The sequence below is a fragment of the Periophthalmus magnuspinnatus genome, chromosome 20 (assembly GCF_009829125.3).
Source record: "Periophthalmus magnuspinnatus isolate fPerMag1 chromosome 20, fPerMag1.2.pri, whole genome shotgun sequence".
In the NCBI taxonomy this organism is placed as follows: Eukaryota; Metazoa; Chordata; class Actinopteri; order Gobiiformes; family Gobiidae; genus Periophthalmus; species Periophthalmus magnuspinnatus.
In genome coordinates this window covers 15,779,803-15,794,798 of record NC_047145.1, presented here as the reverse complement: position 1 = coordinate 15,794,798, position 14,996 = coordinate 15,779,803, and the positions used below count along the sequence as shown (strand labels likewise).

The 14,996-nt window shown below is 40.3% G+C and overlaps 1 protein-coding gene across 1 annotated transcript; it reads right to left on the bottom strand.

Moving 5' to 3' along the window:
- Positions 1-724: 724 nt before the first annotated feature.
- Positions 725-8,349, bottom strand: LOC117388098 (xin actin-binding repeat-containing protein 1). The gene is made up of 8 exons (XM_055229885.1): positions 8,287-8,349; positions 7,985-8,128; positions 7,824-7,905; positions 6,897-7,250; positions 6,758-6,836; positions 5,499-5,617; positions 5,259-5,300; positions 725-4,941 (listed from the first exon to the last, which is right to left on the bottom strand). The coding sequence occupies exons 2-8, from the start codon at positions 8,104-8,106 to the stop codon at positions 1,018-1,020; spliced, it is 4,722 nt and encodes a 1,573-aa protein (XP_055085860.1). The 5' UTR covers positions 8,107-8,128; positions 8,287-8,349; the 3' UTR covers positions 725-1,017.
- Between the last annotated feature and the right edge of the window lie 6,647 nt (positions 8,350-14,996).

Here is a 14,996-nt window from a genome sequence, read left to right as displayed (position 1 = left end):
AATACATTACAAAATTAGACTAATGATAATGGGCGTATGTGGACTATTGCCCACATTATTGTCTAACTTGACGTGTCTTTATGGAGAAGACTGCAGTGTAAACGTGTTCCTCAGAGTCCCACGGCTCTCGTGTTGGCTGAATCAAATCCGTCTTCATAATTCCCTTTTGTCCTGAACAGCTGCTTGTAGTGATACGTGCAGTACAACTCTCCATGCAGGGAGGCGTAGTTTAGCATGCTGAAGATAGGAACGGGGATTATTACTTGTAATAGATATTCAATACAGACAGGTAAAGGTTTGGCTTTCATTTCATTGGGCAGTTGTTAGACACGCCCACAAAAACGTGTTGACGTCACCTGCGCAGTAGAGTGTCACGTGCCATGGTCAGTGTCAACAGGACACTTCACACAAAGGTCAGAAAGTGGGCCAGCTAAATCTACAATGTTTCTGTTCATCTAATCTAAGAGCAGCACTACTAAACTAAATATTACAATGTTGATTACAATGTGAGTAGCTGTTTTACAAAAGCTGCGCCTTCTTGTAAAAACACTATCTTAGCATTGCTAGATTAGCTACACACAAGTAAATGAATAAATGTAGGCCTCTGTTGAGCGTAGTTTGTATTTATGTGTTTATTTCCATACTGCTTTAGGTTATGTTTTCTGTTTCTAGTGAAGAGTGTCTCACCTTAACTTCTTCTTGCAGTATTTACAGCAGAAGCACGTTTTGTGAAAAGTGTATTTATCTGTGGGAACTCTTTCCATAGAATAAACAGGCTTGAAACATGCTGAGCACTTCTCCTGAGACACGGGCTGAAACTGTTGGGAAAAGGTAAGGCTTTAGTGGTGTTCTGCACACATTAAAGGAGTTGTAACTTAATGGATCCATGTTTATTTTTTTTCCAAAAAGTGATACAAATTTGAACACACTGGGATGCACAGTCAATAAAAAGAAACCACAACACAATATAGTTTTGTCTCGAAGTCATGTTTAGAGTTACCCCCCCAATATTCGGTATTAAGATTTCTTATTGACTGGTAGTTTAACTTCTGGATGTGTGGAGACCTGTTTCACCATTGATTCTGGCTCAGTGGTGAGTACAGTTGAAGTTTTGGTTGAGTAAAATTTATTACCAAAGTTATCAGTCCTCTCATAATTTTCCGTGATGGTCTTTGTACCTACAAGGCTTTTATTTGTTCCTTTGGGATCAGTCTGAACCTCAAACACGGTAACCTCCCTTTTTGGTTTGGGTGGACACTGTTTCTGCCCCCCTTTCTTGACTGGTGCGGGACTGTGGCACTTTAAAGTCTTGGTTGTCTTAAATTTCTCCTCAGGTTTTGGTGCATGACGACATGAGGGACAAAGTGTAGTCTCTGGGGGGACCTCTGTTTTTCTAGCAGCTGAGATGGAGATAAACGCAGGCGATGACATAGGACTTGGTTGTTTTGGCGATTCAATGTCACCACTTTGATTTTCATTTGTTTTTATTGCGTTATTTGAGTTTTTTGTTCGACTGGACCCAATTCTGATTGTGCTGATGTTACCTGAAGAAGTTGGCGCTTGTGCAGCTCCTAGTGATTCTTTAAAAAGACCTGATAATCCAGCTATATCTGATTCAGATTTCAGATTAGAGACGGAGTAAAGCGCCTTTTTTATGGATTCCTCTATGTCCAAAAGTCGAGCTAAAGTCTGCTCTTTTAAATTAATGATTTCTTCGCTTGCTCGAGCCAAGTCTCCAAAAACATGTGCCATTGGAGACTTCATATCTGAATTTGATTTCACTAACTTTGTTTTTCCTGCTTTCTGTTGCACTCCCTCAGTTTTGTTTCTCTTTGTATTGGAGGTCACAACCCAGTCTGGTACATCTTCAAATACCTTCCTCAAAGACTTGACATCTACCTCACTAGTGTCCTTCTCAATTTCTTCAACCCGAATGAGGATGTTCTCCAGCTCTTCCTGCTTCCTCAAATTGTCATAGATTTCCATTGCAGCTGTGATGTTGCCTCTCACGATCTCATCCATATGAATTGACAACCGCTGCCTCCGCTCATCCTCTGTTTCTTTACGCCCTTTCCTTTCCCTCATTGTCACTTTCACCTCTCTGTCATTCCCTTGTTCATCACTGTTACAAGATGTTGGGATTCCTGAATTGGATTGCCCCTGGCTTTTAGTGTCTGCAATTTTCACCCTTTTTGGCTTCACTGGCGCGGCCTTTTTCATCGCTGTTTTTTTACCCCCAAATATTTGACATGCCTCATGGAAGTTAAGATGGCTTTCATCTGGTTCTTCTTTATCCATCTTTTGCTCAGCTGTGGCCTTTTCAGCTACATCAATAATATTTTTTTCTGTGTTTTTGGACTGACTTGTGCCTTGAATTTCTATATGATCATTTGCTTGTTTCACTAAAGATGCACTATTTGTCACAACTTCCGTGTTATTCCCAGATGTTGTTTTCACATTCTGGATTGGAACTTTTACTTGTGACTCCTTTGGATTGGCTTTTAAATGTTCAGGTTTTGGAGGAAGGGCTGGTTTGGGTCCAGGTGGTTTTATGTTTTTTTCTATAATGGATTCATTTTGGCTTGCTCCTTCTTTACTTGCATCACCCACATTTTGCTCTACTAAACCTGGCTTACATTCAAAACAAGAGCCTGTAGTTTGTGCAGTTGTCTCCCCAGGTGGTCCTTTTACAGAAGAAGAGATTTTGTTGGAATTTCTGTATATCATTGCTGCTTCAAAACCTCCACGAGCTACATTAAGGTTAGATCTCTCCAGGGCTTGTAAAGCAGCTTGGAGTTTGCCCTCAAGAACAACTTCCTCATCCTCTGTTTTAGTCTCTGAATCATAAATCTGGTCTGTAGAGATATCTTTACTGTCATTGGTTTTCAAAGGTGATGTGACTGTCCTAATTTCCAAAGCTGGAGTTGGATTCGCCCGATGCTTGTCTTGACGTTCTTGTAAAGACTCATGAATTGATTTGGCCTCATTTGTTGCTTTCTGGAGCTGAGAAATTGCGGCTTGGAGACCACAAATTTCTTCGCATTCGTTAGTAACCTCCACTAACTCAGCCTGGTGGATAAACTCTCTATCCTCAATATAATTACTTGCATAGGGTTGCTGCTTATCTAGCATTTCATAGTTAGCTGTCTTCTTACTCTTGTCTTCTGACCTGGATGACAACCAAGAAACATTTGTACACGATTCTGGTTTTGGTGCAGCCGGTATGGAATCTGCGGAGAATAGACCTTTGAGTCTTTTAATATCTATGGGCTCATATTCGATATCACTTGCATTATCATCATTTGCATTGTTGCTAGGAGAGTTCGTAGGTAGTTCCTCTTCTATCATGTCTGCCTCAGCTTGGAGCGATTTCAAATACTCCATATCACCTTTTTCAATACAACTCCGGAACAACTTGACATTACCCCTTATTCTAATATCTGGTCTTTCTGGTGTTGTACACGTTTCTGTTTGGCTTTCTTGAAGGCAGTGTATTGCTGATTTAATTATTCCACTAGTCACTTGAGGGATTTCTTTTTGAATTGTTTCACTTTTCCCCACCTCTTGTTCAACTACCTCTGCAGTTGCTTGCTGTGAGGGGCAGTAACTTTTTATATCTTCATTGTCAACATAACAGTACAGAGAGTAGACACTAACTTGGGCACATTGCTTCACTTGATCCTGGATGAGCACCCCTTTCCGTAGAGAGTTGTCCTGAGTAAGTATATCTTCAATAAGTTGGACCACGTTGGCAGTTTTAAACTCAGTGTCTGGATGATTATGGTGGACTGGGGCATTCACCTCCATAATCCTCACAGCCCCATCTCTGTCCTCTTTTAGGTATTTAATTTGTGGCTCTACATTGGCTCGTGGCAGGAGATGCAATATGAAGTTCTGTGCTCCTCCCTCTGCTACGGTGTCTTCCATAATCACCGGTCCAGTCTCTGTTAAAATGAATTTAACCTTTGTGGCTATCATAGTTTCATGGACTTCAATGATGGAGCCTTTTGATTGTAAAACATTGGCAGAATATAGTAGGCGTAATGTTTCCCTTATGTTTTCCACCATCGTCTCTATATCATCTTTGTTCTGCTGCTTTATCTTGTCAAATGGCATTGATTCAAAAAGGTGTTTTCTGTTCTTTACATTTGGAATGTCGACTTCAGAGATAACTTCTTTTTGAAAAGATGAATGCTCTTTTTCTACATTAACTGTAATAAATGGGTTGTGACGGAAGAGGTCCTGAGATGTTTTGATCATATCTCCAAATGTTTCTGGCTCTGGGATGCGTGTAAAGTCCTCGTCTAAATTCTCAGACTGAACTTGTTCTATAGATAGATCTATAGAATGAAGGTCAGTAGTTTTGTACTGACTCTCTTGAATATTTGATGTAGATTTCTGTATAATCTGGTCTGGTAGCGTTTTACCTTCACTGTAAACATTGTCTTGGGACTTGATGTGGTGTTGGTGTTGATATGACTGTATTCCTTTAATTGGCTGCTCCTTAAATCTCCTCCTGGTGGATTGGACATCTATTCTTTCCTCCTCCTCTGTTAACTCTTTATTAGGCTCACTGTGGGTCCCATGCCCCTCAAACACACTAGTAGGTGTTTGGTCAGTTTCCTGTGCCATGTTGATGCTGTAAGATGATCCTTTTTGACTTGTGGTGCAGTTCTCAAATATCAAGCATTTTGAGAAGACTTCTCCCTCATATCCTGTTTCAGCAGCTGCCTCCTCAGCCTCGGACTGCAACACTGCTGCCAGCTCCTTGTCCACCACTTTGTCCAGCGTTGTGATTTCTGGATTGGTGTGCTTCAGGAGCCGTTTCAGCTCATTTTTCCGTCTCCGTTGTTGCATTGATCCTATAGTGGCTCTGTAATGGAGTTCTAACTGATCCTCTGAAGCAGGTGGCAGGGTGTCAGCTTTGGCGTCTTCAGCCATCTTAAGAGAACAAAACAATGCTCTCATTATTGTGCTATTGGATCTTTGAGGGACTCCATGCAGATGCTACCTTCCAAAAATCATGCCAGATGCTTCAACATGCCAGGTGTTAGTGGTTAGGAAAATCCAGCTGAACTGTAGAACCTTTTCCTTTATTGAATTCTTTGTTATGAACCAACATGCTGTCATTACAGGTAATTATGTCTCCTTCACAATGATAAACATTTGTGTTTGTCACAATACAGTTCAAATTACAGTAACTCCAAACAGGTGCATCGTTCAAATCACCATGCATTACAGCTAAAAATGTACTTTACCTTTGTAAGCCTTGTTCTCTTAGCCAATTCAGATGATGGTACCTGAATTTAAAAAGAAACACTAAAATGAAAAAAAAGCAATTTTGTATCAGTTTATTTTTTGTTAAAAGCTCTGACTTGCACTCAAAACAATATATTTTCCTTTTATTTTTAGCATTTCTTATATGCCATCTGCTACACTGCACACCTTTTTAAGAAATCACAAAAAAGAACATGTAAGTGTCAAGATGAGTTATTTACCAGGGTCTTTGGTTCCTGTGGGGCGACCTTTGACAGATACAGAGCAGATATGGCCTTTACAGACACACCCACTTTTTCTGAGATGTCTCTGGAGTCAACAATAGACCTCCTCTTCTCCTCTGACAAAACATAAAATGCATGTGCATTATTATTAAATCTGCCCTGTCTTTCTGTTGCTGAATCCAACATAATTAAAATAATAAAAAAATCATGTTTACAGATGTGGGGCAAATCTGTGGCACTTCCTAAACACATCTCTAACAGGTGTCATGTGGTCCAGACAAATATAGCCCCAAGAGAGACAGCCATCTGACTCCACTGACACACATACTGAGCCACTGCATTTAAAGTTGACTAAGCACTGATGAAAAACATAAACATAGCCAGCACAGTTATAATAATAATAATAATGATAATAATGCATTGGATTTATAGAGCTCTTTACATTGTATTATTCATTCACTCCATAGTGGTAAGCTGCTTCAGTAGACACAGATGACACATGATTGATGAAATAATAAAATATATTTGTAATCCTTAAATCAGTCATTCACAAACGATTCACTCAAAGTGCCACCTAAAATATTTAGCCTTCCCTAATACCATCAGATCTAAACTTGGTCCACAACAATACCATTCCAGCTCTAAAATGGGTCTAAACATGAACTAAAACCAAAAGGAGGAGATAAATGTGAATTAAATTAGACTCTAAGCAACCTGCAGAAATGCACTATATAATACATAATGTTGACACCATCTAATCTGTGGTCTCACACATGAAAAATACTTCTAATTCAAATACTGCTAATTTACCATACAGTAATAATGTACTCACCTAAAACTAACCCCCTCTAGCTTCTCTTAGGCAGTTTTCCCTTGAATCCTACTGATGAATGCAGTACCACTTTCTCGAGCCTTGTGTGCACTAAACCAGCCTGCGCCTCTTTCCCATCCCATTCCTGACCTAGTGACAGCTGACCCTCACACCCTCCTACACGTATTCAGGGCTACCGCGCGCCTGCTATTTCTGTCCCATACTAGAGTGGTCTACTTCACCCCACACCAGGCTGAGTCAATCATGGTTCTGCACACTCACTGCTAGTATTTTCCATTTCACCTCTTTACTTTCATTCATACTTTTTACTGCTCTGGGTCACGCATCAGGAAGTAACTTTTCAGGAAGAGCAACTACTATATTGTCCCAGTAAAAAGTGTTTTATGAGATGCGCTGAATACATGTACAAGTCTAGTGCACCTACCAGCTTGAGACTTTGCAAGTGTTTCAAAATCTATTCCTCCAATAGTTTTTCTTCTCTGAATCTTGGTGTTATTTTCCACCTGCAAATAAGATCTATTAGAAAATATTGTCATATATAAAGTGACTTGCTGTTTAAATACCTTTTCAAACAAACTTGTTTGTTTTGCCTCAGTTGTGTCCTTGTTCACTGGAGCCTCAGCTGGAATGCTTTGTCCATCTTCAGTATTTTTTGTTTTCTCTACTTTTGACACAATATTGCCAGATTTTCTTGGAGGTGACAGGAAGGTTTCCTGTTTGACTGGAGCCACAGATTTTCCTTCAAATTTGGACTTCAGAGTGTCGATGGTGTTTAAACTTCCCAGAGACCTGCTGCGGGACAAACTCGTCTGACTTTTGGACTGTATCCATGTGTCGTCGGTCCATGTTTCAGACTTGTTAGTATGAACGTCGTCTTTCAAATCACTAGCTTGTAGGTGAGGTCGCCATGCCTTTTGCTGAAAAAACAAAAAAAGCACTGGTATTTATATATATATATATATATATATATATATATATATATATATATATATATATATATATAATATTAGTATTATTATATATATTTTATAAAAATGTTAAACATAATGAGAGTAATTCTCTCTGATTCCAGTCCCTGCTCCATCTCCTGAAGAAAGTAAGGCAGTGGCTGTCAAACTTTTCACACCAAGTACCACCACAGAAAACATTTGCTCTTTAAAAACTGACTACATCATTCCCACTGTAGTCCTAAATAAGAACTGTCCAAAGGAGGACAAAAGAGATAAGACATAAAATGGACTCTAAATTAGGCAAATCCACAAACTGAAGCTGTCCAACTACTACATGAAGCTTGCATACCGTACCATAGTTGAAAAACACTGAAGTAGTGATTGGAATGTGAGACAGTTCAAAGCTAAAACGTAAGCTAAAAACAGTAGCTTTAAGCATCAAATTGGTGTATCAGAACAAGTGTCAGGTGAATGTGTATGGACTTTAAAAAATATGCAGGAGACCATCAGACATACTGCAGAATAGTTGGTTTTATTTACCTGGATCGTGTCTTCTTTTGATTTCTCTTCTGTGTCGATTCTATTAGTAGTTTGGATATTTTGACTCACTTCTACCTGATACCTGACATAGTACAGCCACATTATGTTACAATACTTGGCGAAGTATTTGGGTATTCCTGTTGTTAGGTGAGTAGTTTTACCTGGCAACGAGCTGAGACACAGATGCCCTCTTGTCCCGTAGGCCCGCATCTGTCCACACGGGTTTGTCACATGTCACAGCCTTCAGAGACTGGCTGCGCTTCAGGCTGCTTCTCCATTCCATGTCCAAACTGCAAGATCACCTGCTGTAATTGTTATATAGGTGATTGACTAATTTTTGCATTTAAACTAAAGCTTGGACATAATCGATTTGCAGAAATTAATGCACTAAAAGAATCAACACACAGCACTGTAATCTAAAAAGTATTAAATGTTCATTAAGTTCATGTTTCTCAAATGTTACCTTGCAGATGACAGCTGTGTCCGATCCTGAGGTGGCTGAAGCACTTCTACTGCATCACAAGACCAGCACACAGTGAGCAAAGTCCTTCTTCCTCATTGCCTCATGTTTATTAGAAATATATTATCTTTTATCTATCTATCACTCTCAGTACAAATTATCAGTTCAAAGAGGAACCGATAATTTGCATTATTTTTGTGTCATTGTGGAAATATAGAATATAATCAACATTATTTGAAAGTATCTATATCTCTATCTCTATCTATATCTATCTATCTATATCTATCTATATCTATCTATCTATATCTATCTATATCTATCTATATCTATATCTATCTATATCTATCTATATCTATCTATATCTCCACAGTGAGTGGTTATCCAAAAATACAGATAACCACTCACTGTGAAATCAGGTGAGTACTGCACACAATTCTGTTGGCTTTATCAGTTTAATGTCAGTTGTTTTACTATTGTAAAGTGCTTTGGTGGTTGTAGCATGTATAATGCTGCAATATGATAATCATATAATAACTACCAATGATAATAGTTCAATAAAATAGGCTAGGATCAGAAGATATAGGTCGGCTCGGAGGAAAATGGGGTGCTCAATGAAAACCAGACTCAAATATTGGAGTTGAGCTCAGTTGGGATGTTATTTACAAAAGTGCCAAAAGTGTTTTTTTCTAATAAATGACTTTGCGTGACTAATGCAGCACATACAGTTGAAGGATTAGCCAGGGTCTTAGTCAGCAACACTGCAGGACCACAAGTGCCAGAGCACTGAGTTTAGTGCTCTAGATATGTAATGACTGAATGTCACTATATAAATCAAAATTCTACTATTTGTGGTCATATCATATCTGAGTGTTTTTTGTTATGCACCCACCTGACTTTTGTCTTTAAAACAGGTGGAACTTGGTGTATTCCATAAAACGCTACAAATAGACTCTCAGCAGGTGGCTGTTGCTGGACAGTTTGTGTGAAGTTCGCTGACCACACAAGAGGTCAAGTGAAACTACCACTAACTGGCATGCTCAACAGAAAAAGATACTGAAATGTAGTACTATCAAAAGGGTTTTGTTTATGTAGAGATAGTCTAATATGGATTTTTTGTTATTTGACATGATATTTGCTTTGCTTCTGTGGCCATTAACAGTTATTTGCTGATACCATGATGAAGCCCACAAATTGCACACAAGGACACATAGAGACTGGGGAAGCTTTGAAAAAGTATTAGTACCAAATAGTGGCATATTTTTTTGATATCAGAATGATATAGATATCTAGAAAACACTACAATTTGCATTATATGATATATTGACAATCCAATTTTTGTCTTGTCCCCTAAGTTGCATTGTTTGTTATAGAGCATGTGTTTGTCGTGGTTGCTGAAACACGTTTTATAAGTGATGGAACTAGAATATACACAAGGAAGAATATCAGAATTTGAACCTTGTTACGATTTCCATCTTGTGGTTAACTTGTTTCACTACAGTGGATCTTGCAACCTGTTATAATACTGCTGATTATACAACTGACCATACTTTGGTGGATGAATTGAGTTAACATTCACAATCTATATTTAGTTTCATTGAAGGCATTTTAAGTAAGGTAAAATAATTTCAAGCTACAAACTACAAACCTAACTGACCAGAGTATGTTTGTGCCTCCATAATAATTACTCCATACTAAATACTGACCTCTTGTTGTACATTATGGTACTGTATCATTATCATTTAGCTTCCTTAAGCATGTGTGAGTGCTGTCTGTAATCTGGACTTCCCCCCATTTCCGTCACTCCTGGCAGGCAGCAGAGATCTGAAACAGTACCAGCCTTTGTCAGCACGCACAATTCATATGCAACGTCTTTAGTGCTGCACTGTGTTAATCATTCTTCAGACAAAGAGAGAGCAACAGCGCCGGCACACAGCCTTGGGGCACAACCAGATTCTGCGCCTGGCTGTCTTTCCTTCCCTCCTTCTCACCCTCCTCTTCCTCCCCCCTTCCTCCCTTCCCCCCTACCCCCACCGACTCCTGGCCTCATCCCTGGCTTCAAAACGCTCTCAGAGGCACCGCGTAGATGAAAGAGAATATGCAATGCACCGCCTTTTGACTGTGAACCCGACAGTGTTATTAAGGCAAGTTTACAGCTCTTGTCTGTTTTTTTTTTTTTTTAATGCAGAGCAGACAGCTGTGTAGAGCACATATATGTGGCCTGTTGGAGGCAGTCCTATACAGCTTTGGTTGGCTACACCTAACAGCTACACAGTAATAAACATACGTAACAATTCCAAACTATACATCTGCCTATATACCCATTTTTCATTGTAGATTCCACTTCTGTGGCCTCAAATAAACCCAAAAACACAGATCTAGTTTTTTCATAGAGCACCTTTGCAAAATAATACACTATTTGTCCTGAGGGTGGCAGTAAAGACCACTCCAAACCAGCCCAATCTCCTCTCTCCATATTGGGTTATGTGAGAGCAATACACTGAGGCTATTCAAGGCCAAACTAGGATGTGTCTGCAAACCAAAATAACCCAGAACATACAGCAGACAGGAGCCAGAGGAGCAGACAGTGTAGAAAGATAAGGTTATAGCCACTAATTATCTTGTCAATTGTTAAAGGACCAACAGCAAAAGTTACCACTGTGCAAACACGTTTTGTCTAGATTACTTATATCTGCGTAATGTTAACCCTAACTCTAACCCTCATTTTTTAGTTGAAGTCATTAGGTGGTGCTAATTCTGTGGTCAAAGTAGCACAAGTGTAGTGGACACAAGCAAACGCTGCAGGCTAATCATGTGGCCCGCAGTCATGTGTTGCTCTGAATGGACAGTATGCATGCATTGTGACACACCGTGACCGAGCACTCTGTGTCTGACTCATGTGATGGTAAATGTCATATTTGTTTAGTAGCTGAAATGTGTGAGCTTACTGACTGCTTTTGTTTGTAGAGTCTTTCGTGCTTGAAATTTTTCTACACTTTACACTTACCCATTCCTCATGTCTTAAGTACAGCCAGTGTTTTCCATACAGGTTAATGCATAGCTGAAATGGTATCTTATTAGGACCGATAGTAAATGATCATTATTTATTATACATAAATGCCTGAAAGAGATATGTTTATGAATTTATTTCAGTTTGACATGAGCATTCAGCCTTTTTACATGCATAACTCTTAATCATGATTAGCCATAAACAGAGACAAATACAAATGCCACAAGTTAAATACAAATGTTTTACTATCTGCCTTTTTGCTTAAGAGTATAATGTTAAGAAACAAAACAAACAGGAAAATGTCTCTGAAGTCATTTGTTCCTTGCGGGAAAGTCCAAAAGGGAATCTTTGTTTGAGTGGGAAAGTGTTTAGTTTCCAGAACTGAAAATAAAAAGTTCAGAAGCACAACCCAACACATGGCAATGATTAGTTGAGCGGTCCCTCCCGTAGCCTGAGGATCATGAGTGGTGTGTGTATCATATCACTGTGTACTGCATGTTACTGTGCAGGTGTGTTCTCTGGGCTCTGAACGTGCTCTGGTACAGCTGAGGGGGCCGGCGCAGACCCAGAGCCTCCCCTTTGTCCATAAGAAGCAGGAGTAGCCCTGCCCACTCCCTGTGCAGCCGCCGCATGTGTCAGTGCCAGTGCAGTGCACACACGTGTGAGCGCCGTGGAGACTCTAAGCTGCTTTGTGGGGCTTAGGAGGGCAGCCACTCTGTGGCTACTCAGAGCTAGTGTTCGCTACATGCCTGCAGGGGCTGACGGCATAGCTGAGCACTGGAGCATGGTGCCCAGGGTTTCAGATAACAATGCTGGGGCAGGGGCAGCCCACAGAGGCTCGCCACTGAACTGTGTGTGCTCCCAAACACACTCAAACAAAGTGACAACATCAGTCACTCCAGGAAACTGCTTAACTCCACTTTTTTGCACTAATCCAGCAAGTCCCTTTCATATTTGTGCCCAGATTTGATGAAGCTAAATAGTCTGCAGAAAGTAGATAAAGTGCACTGGCTCATGGTGCAGCTCATTTGTAAAGTGATGAATAGTGGTGCAGATGGTGCCGCACTGCCCCATGTGGACTCTGTCCTGCAGGACTGGAGTCCTCTGCTGTATGACACAGGGCTCCCCGAGTCCTCTGCTGTATAACACACAGAGCTCCGTGAGTCCATGTCAGAGCAGAGGCTCAGATTTCCTCTGTGTGTGCACAGCCTGTGCTCACAGCTTCACCTTTGTCCTCCTCCGTCAGCACATCTCTGCTCTCACAGGAAACACACTCTGCCACACCGGCACCATGGGTTGCCCAGATACTATTATTTTTGGGACTTGAAACTGATTTTTCTTCTTTGGGCTCACTGGTAGCACCAAGTGTAAAGCAAAGTGTAGATTTTTTGTCCATTTCTGTTAAACCATGTCCATGTTAAACCATGTCTGGTTCCTTCATGATTTATACAATAAAAATGTACCTTGTTGTTTCTACACATTGAGCTCTGCTGCAGAACCCTGGATGACCCTGCAGTGGCGCCAGTAGAGGCTGGGCACAGAGAGGAGGAAGGGGAGGAGAGCAGACACTGGAGTGAACAATATGACATATATTAGAGCACATTAATGAGTCACAGAGTGGATAACAGCTAGTGCAGTCTGCTGCTGCACAAGAGTGAAAGTACACCCTTCCCATAACGTGGACACTGACTAGATTCTTTGGTGTGTATGAGCAATGAAATGCTACTGTGTGTACACTGTCTTTATCTAATAATCTTCCCCTGAAGTCAAAGCTCTCATGTAACCAGCTGCACCAGGAAAAGGCTGTGGTTTGACTGTGGGCCAGAGAAGCCGTGCCTTTGGAAATGTGATCCTGTGTACAAGACGTCACAGGGCCGCTCCTGGAATGTCCTGCAGAGACAGAACAAACTCCACCAGAGCTCAATCCCAGTCTCTTATCTCACACTTTGTCCCACACTACTGTGAAATGCCTCATCTGTGCAGCAGAGCACTCTGCCACACCACTGTGTACTGTCAGCTATGGGCCACTATAAACAAAGCAAAATACATACAAATGTTTTACATTTACAAATGTTATTTAAAATGTATGTCAAAAATAGTATCATAATTAACCTCATCACTTTTTCATCCATTGCACATCAGATTACAATCTAAAATGTTTTGGTTATACCAACCCTGTCCATATGGGGCAGTGTTGGTACTAGTGTTTTCAGTCCTGGCTCTTGTTCATGAAAACCCTCACTCTACCTCTGGAACATGATGCAAACATTATCAATAGAAGCTCACTGTTGCACCATGCCTTTTTGATTACAGTTTACAAAAATAGCTTTCTTGTCAAGGGCACTGGGACTGTTTTTAATAAAATCATTTAAAAAACAAAACCTTACCACATTTTCAGAATCAGAATCACAAAATGAATATCAGCAAACAGAGTTGATTTGAAAGTCATGTTTTGATTTTGAGCCGTGCTGTCCCTCGAGGGGCTCAGAGGCACATGTACCACAGCAGCACATGCTCCTGTTACACAAGGCTGCTCTGGACCTGTGCATGTGTTTGTGTGGCTGGGGCTGTACTCCTCACATGACCAGCACTGAGCAGGAGCCCCGGAGCTCTCACACTGTACTCGATCTACTCTCCTAAATCAACATTTATTCAACTTCCTTATGTAGATTCTATAAATGAAAATGCAGTTCTTTTTTCTGTTTACTTAAGCCTAAATAAGACTCTAAGCCACCACAGTGCTTTTTCAATGGTAATTAGCTTTGTGCATCTGGTCATTAGCATTCTCCGGTGTAATTCTTGTTCAGCTTGATCTTTAGCCTCTTGTAAATCGAGTAAATTTCTCACATACAGTTTTGCTGAATCTACATTTTTAGCCCTGTTTGTAAATGTGACACATTTGGCCTTTATGGATAATAGTTTTTCACATTTGGTTATCTAAGGGGAAAATCGTAGTCCTTTAGGGCGTCCCAAACTCAAAACACATGATCCCATTTGTCATATAATTCTCTGTACACATTCTGTTTTGCTGATACAGTTTTAGGCTGTCTGTAAACTACAACAGATATTTGAATTTCAAAGCTAGTCTTTCTTTGCACTTTTTGATTATCTAAGGGGAAAATCCAAGTCCTTGAAGACATCCTAAACTCAAAACATGTGACCCTATATATTCCATATATTATGCTCTGTACACATTAGGTGATGTAGAAAGTCCTAACAGCAATGGAGCAGCTGAAAGGGCTATGTATAGATGCCTCCGGCCTCTCCATATTCAGCTTGTTGTGTGAAAGTTAGTGTGTGATGAAGCAGACTGGTAAAGCGCTGACAGTCTGATGGTTGTTTATGGACATACGCGCACACATGCACGCACACACTGCCTCACACCTCCCGCACCACTCCGACCAGGGTTATATTAATACTCTGCTGTGCCACAGTGACAGAGCAGCACTGGAGTGAAAATATCTGACAGGGGCTATTTATAGGTGAGCAGGGGACAGACGGAATCCACGGCAACGCCATTGCGACTATTCTGGAGTCATTAGAAATAACCTTAGCAAAGGCCATGAGCTCAGTCTGGCTATGAAGAAGTTCTTGGAGTAATTATGGAAGTATTTACAATAAAAAAGGTATTGTTCATGTATCACACAAAAGTATAAAGTATTTACTGGATGCTCTTCTCTTTACTTTTTATATTGTTTTGTCTAAT

Coding starts and splice junctions, on each gene's coding strand:
- LOC117388098 (XM_055229885.1), bottom strand. CDS start 8,106: ATGGAATGGAGAAGCAGCCTGAAGCGCAGCCAGTCTCTGAAGGCTGTG. Junction 6,837..6,896: donor AAACAAGTTTGTTTGAAAAG/GTATTTAAACAG, acceptor TCTTATTTGCAG/GTGGAAAATAACACCAAGAT. Junction 5,618..6,757: donor ACTTGCAAAGTCTCAAGCTG/GTAGGTGCACTA, acceptor ATGTTTTGTCAG/AGGAGAAGAGGAGGTCTATT.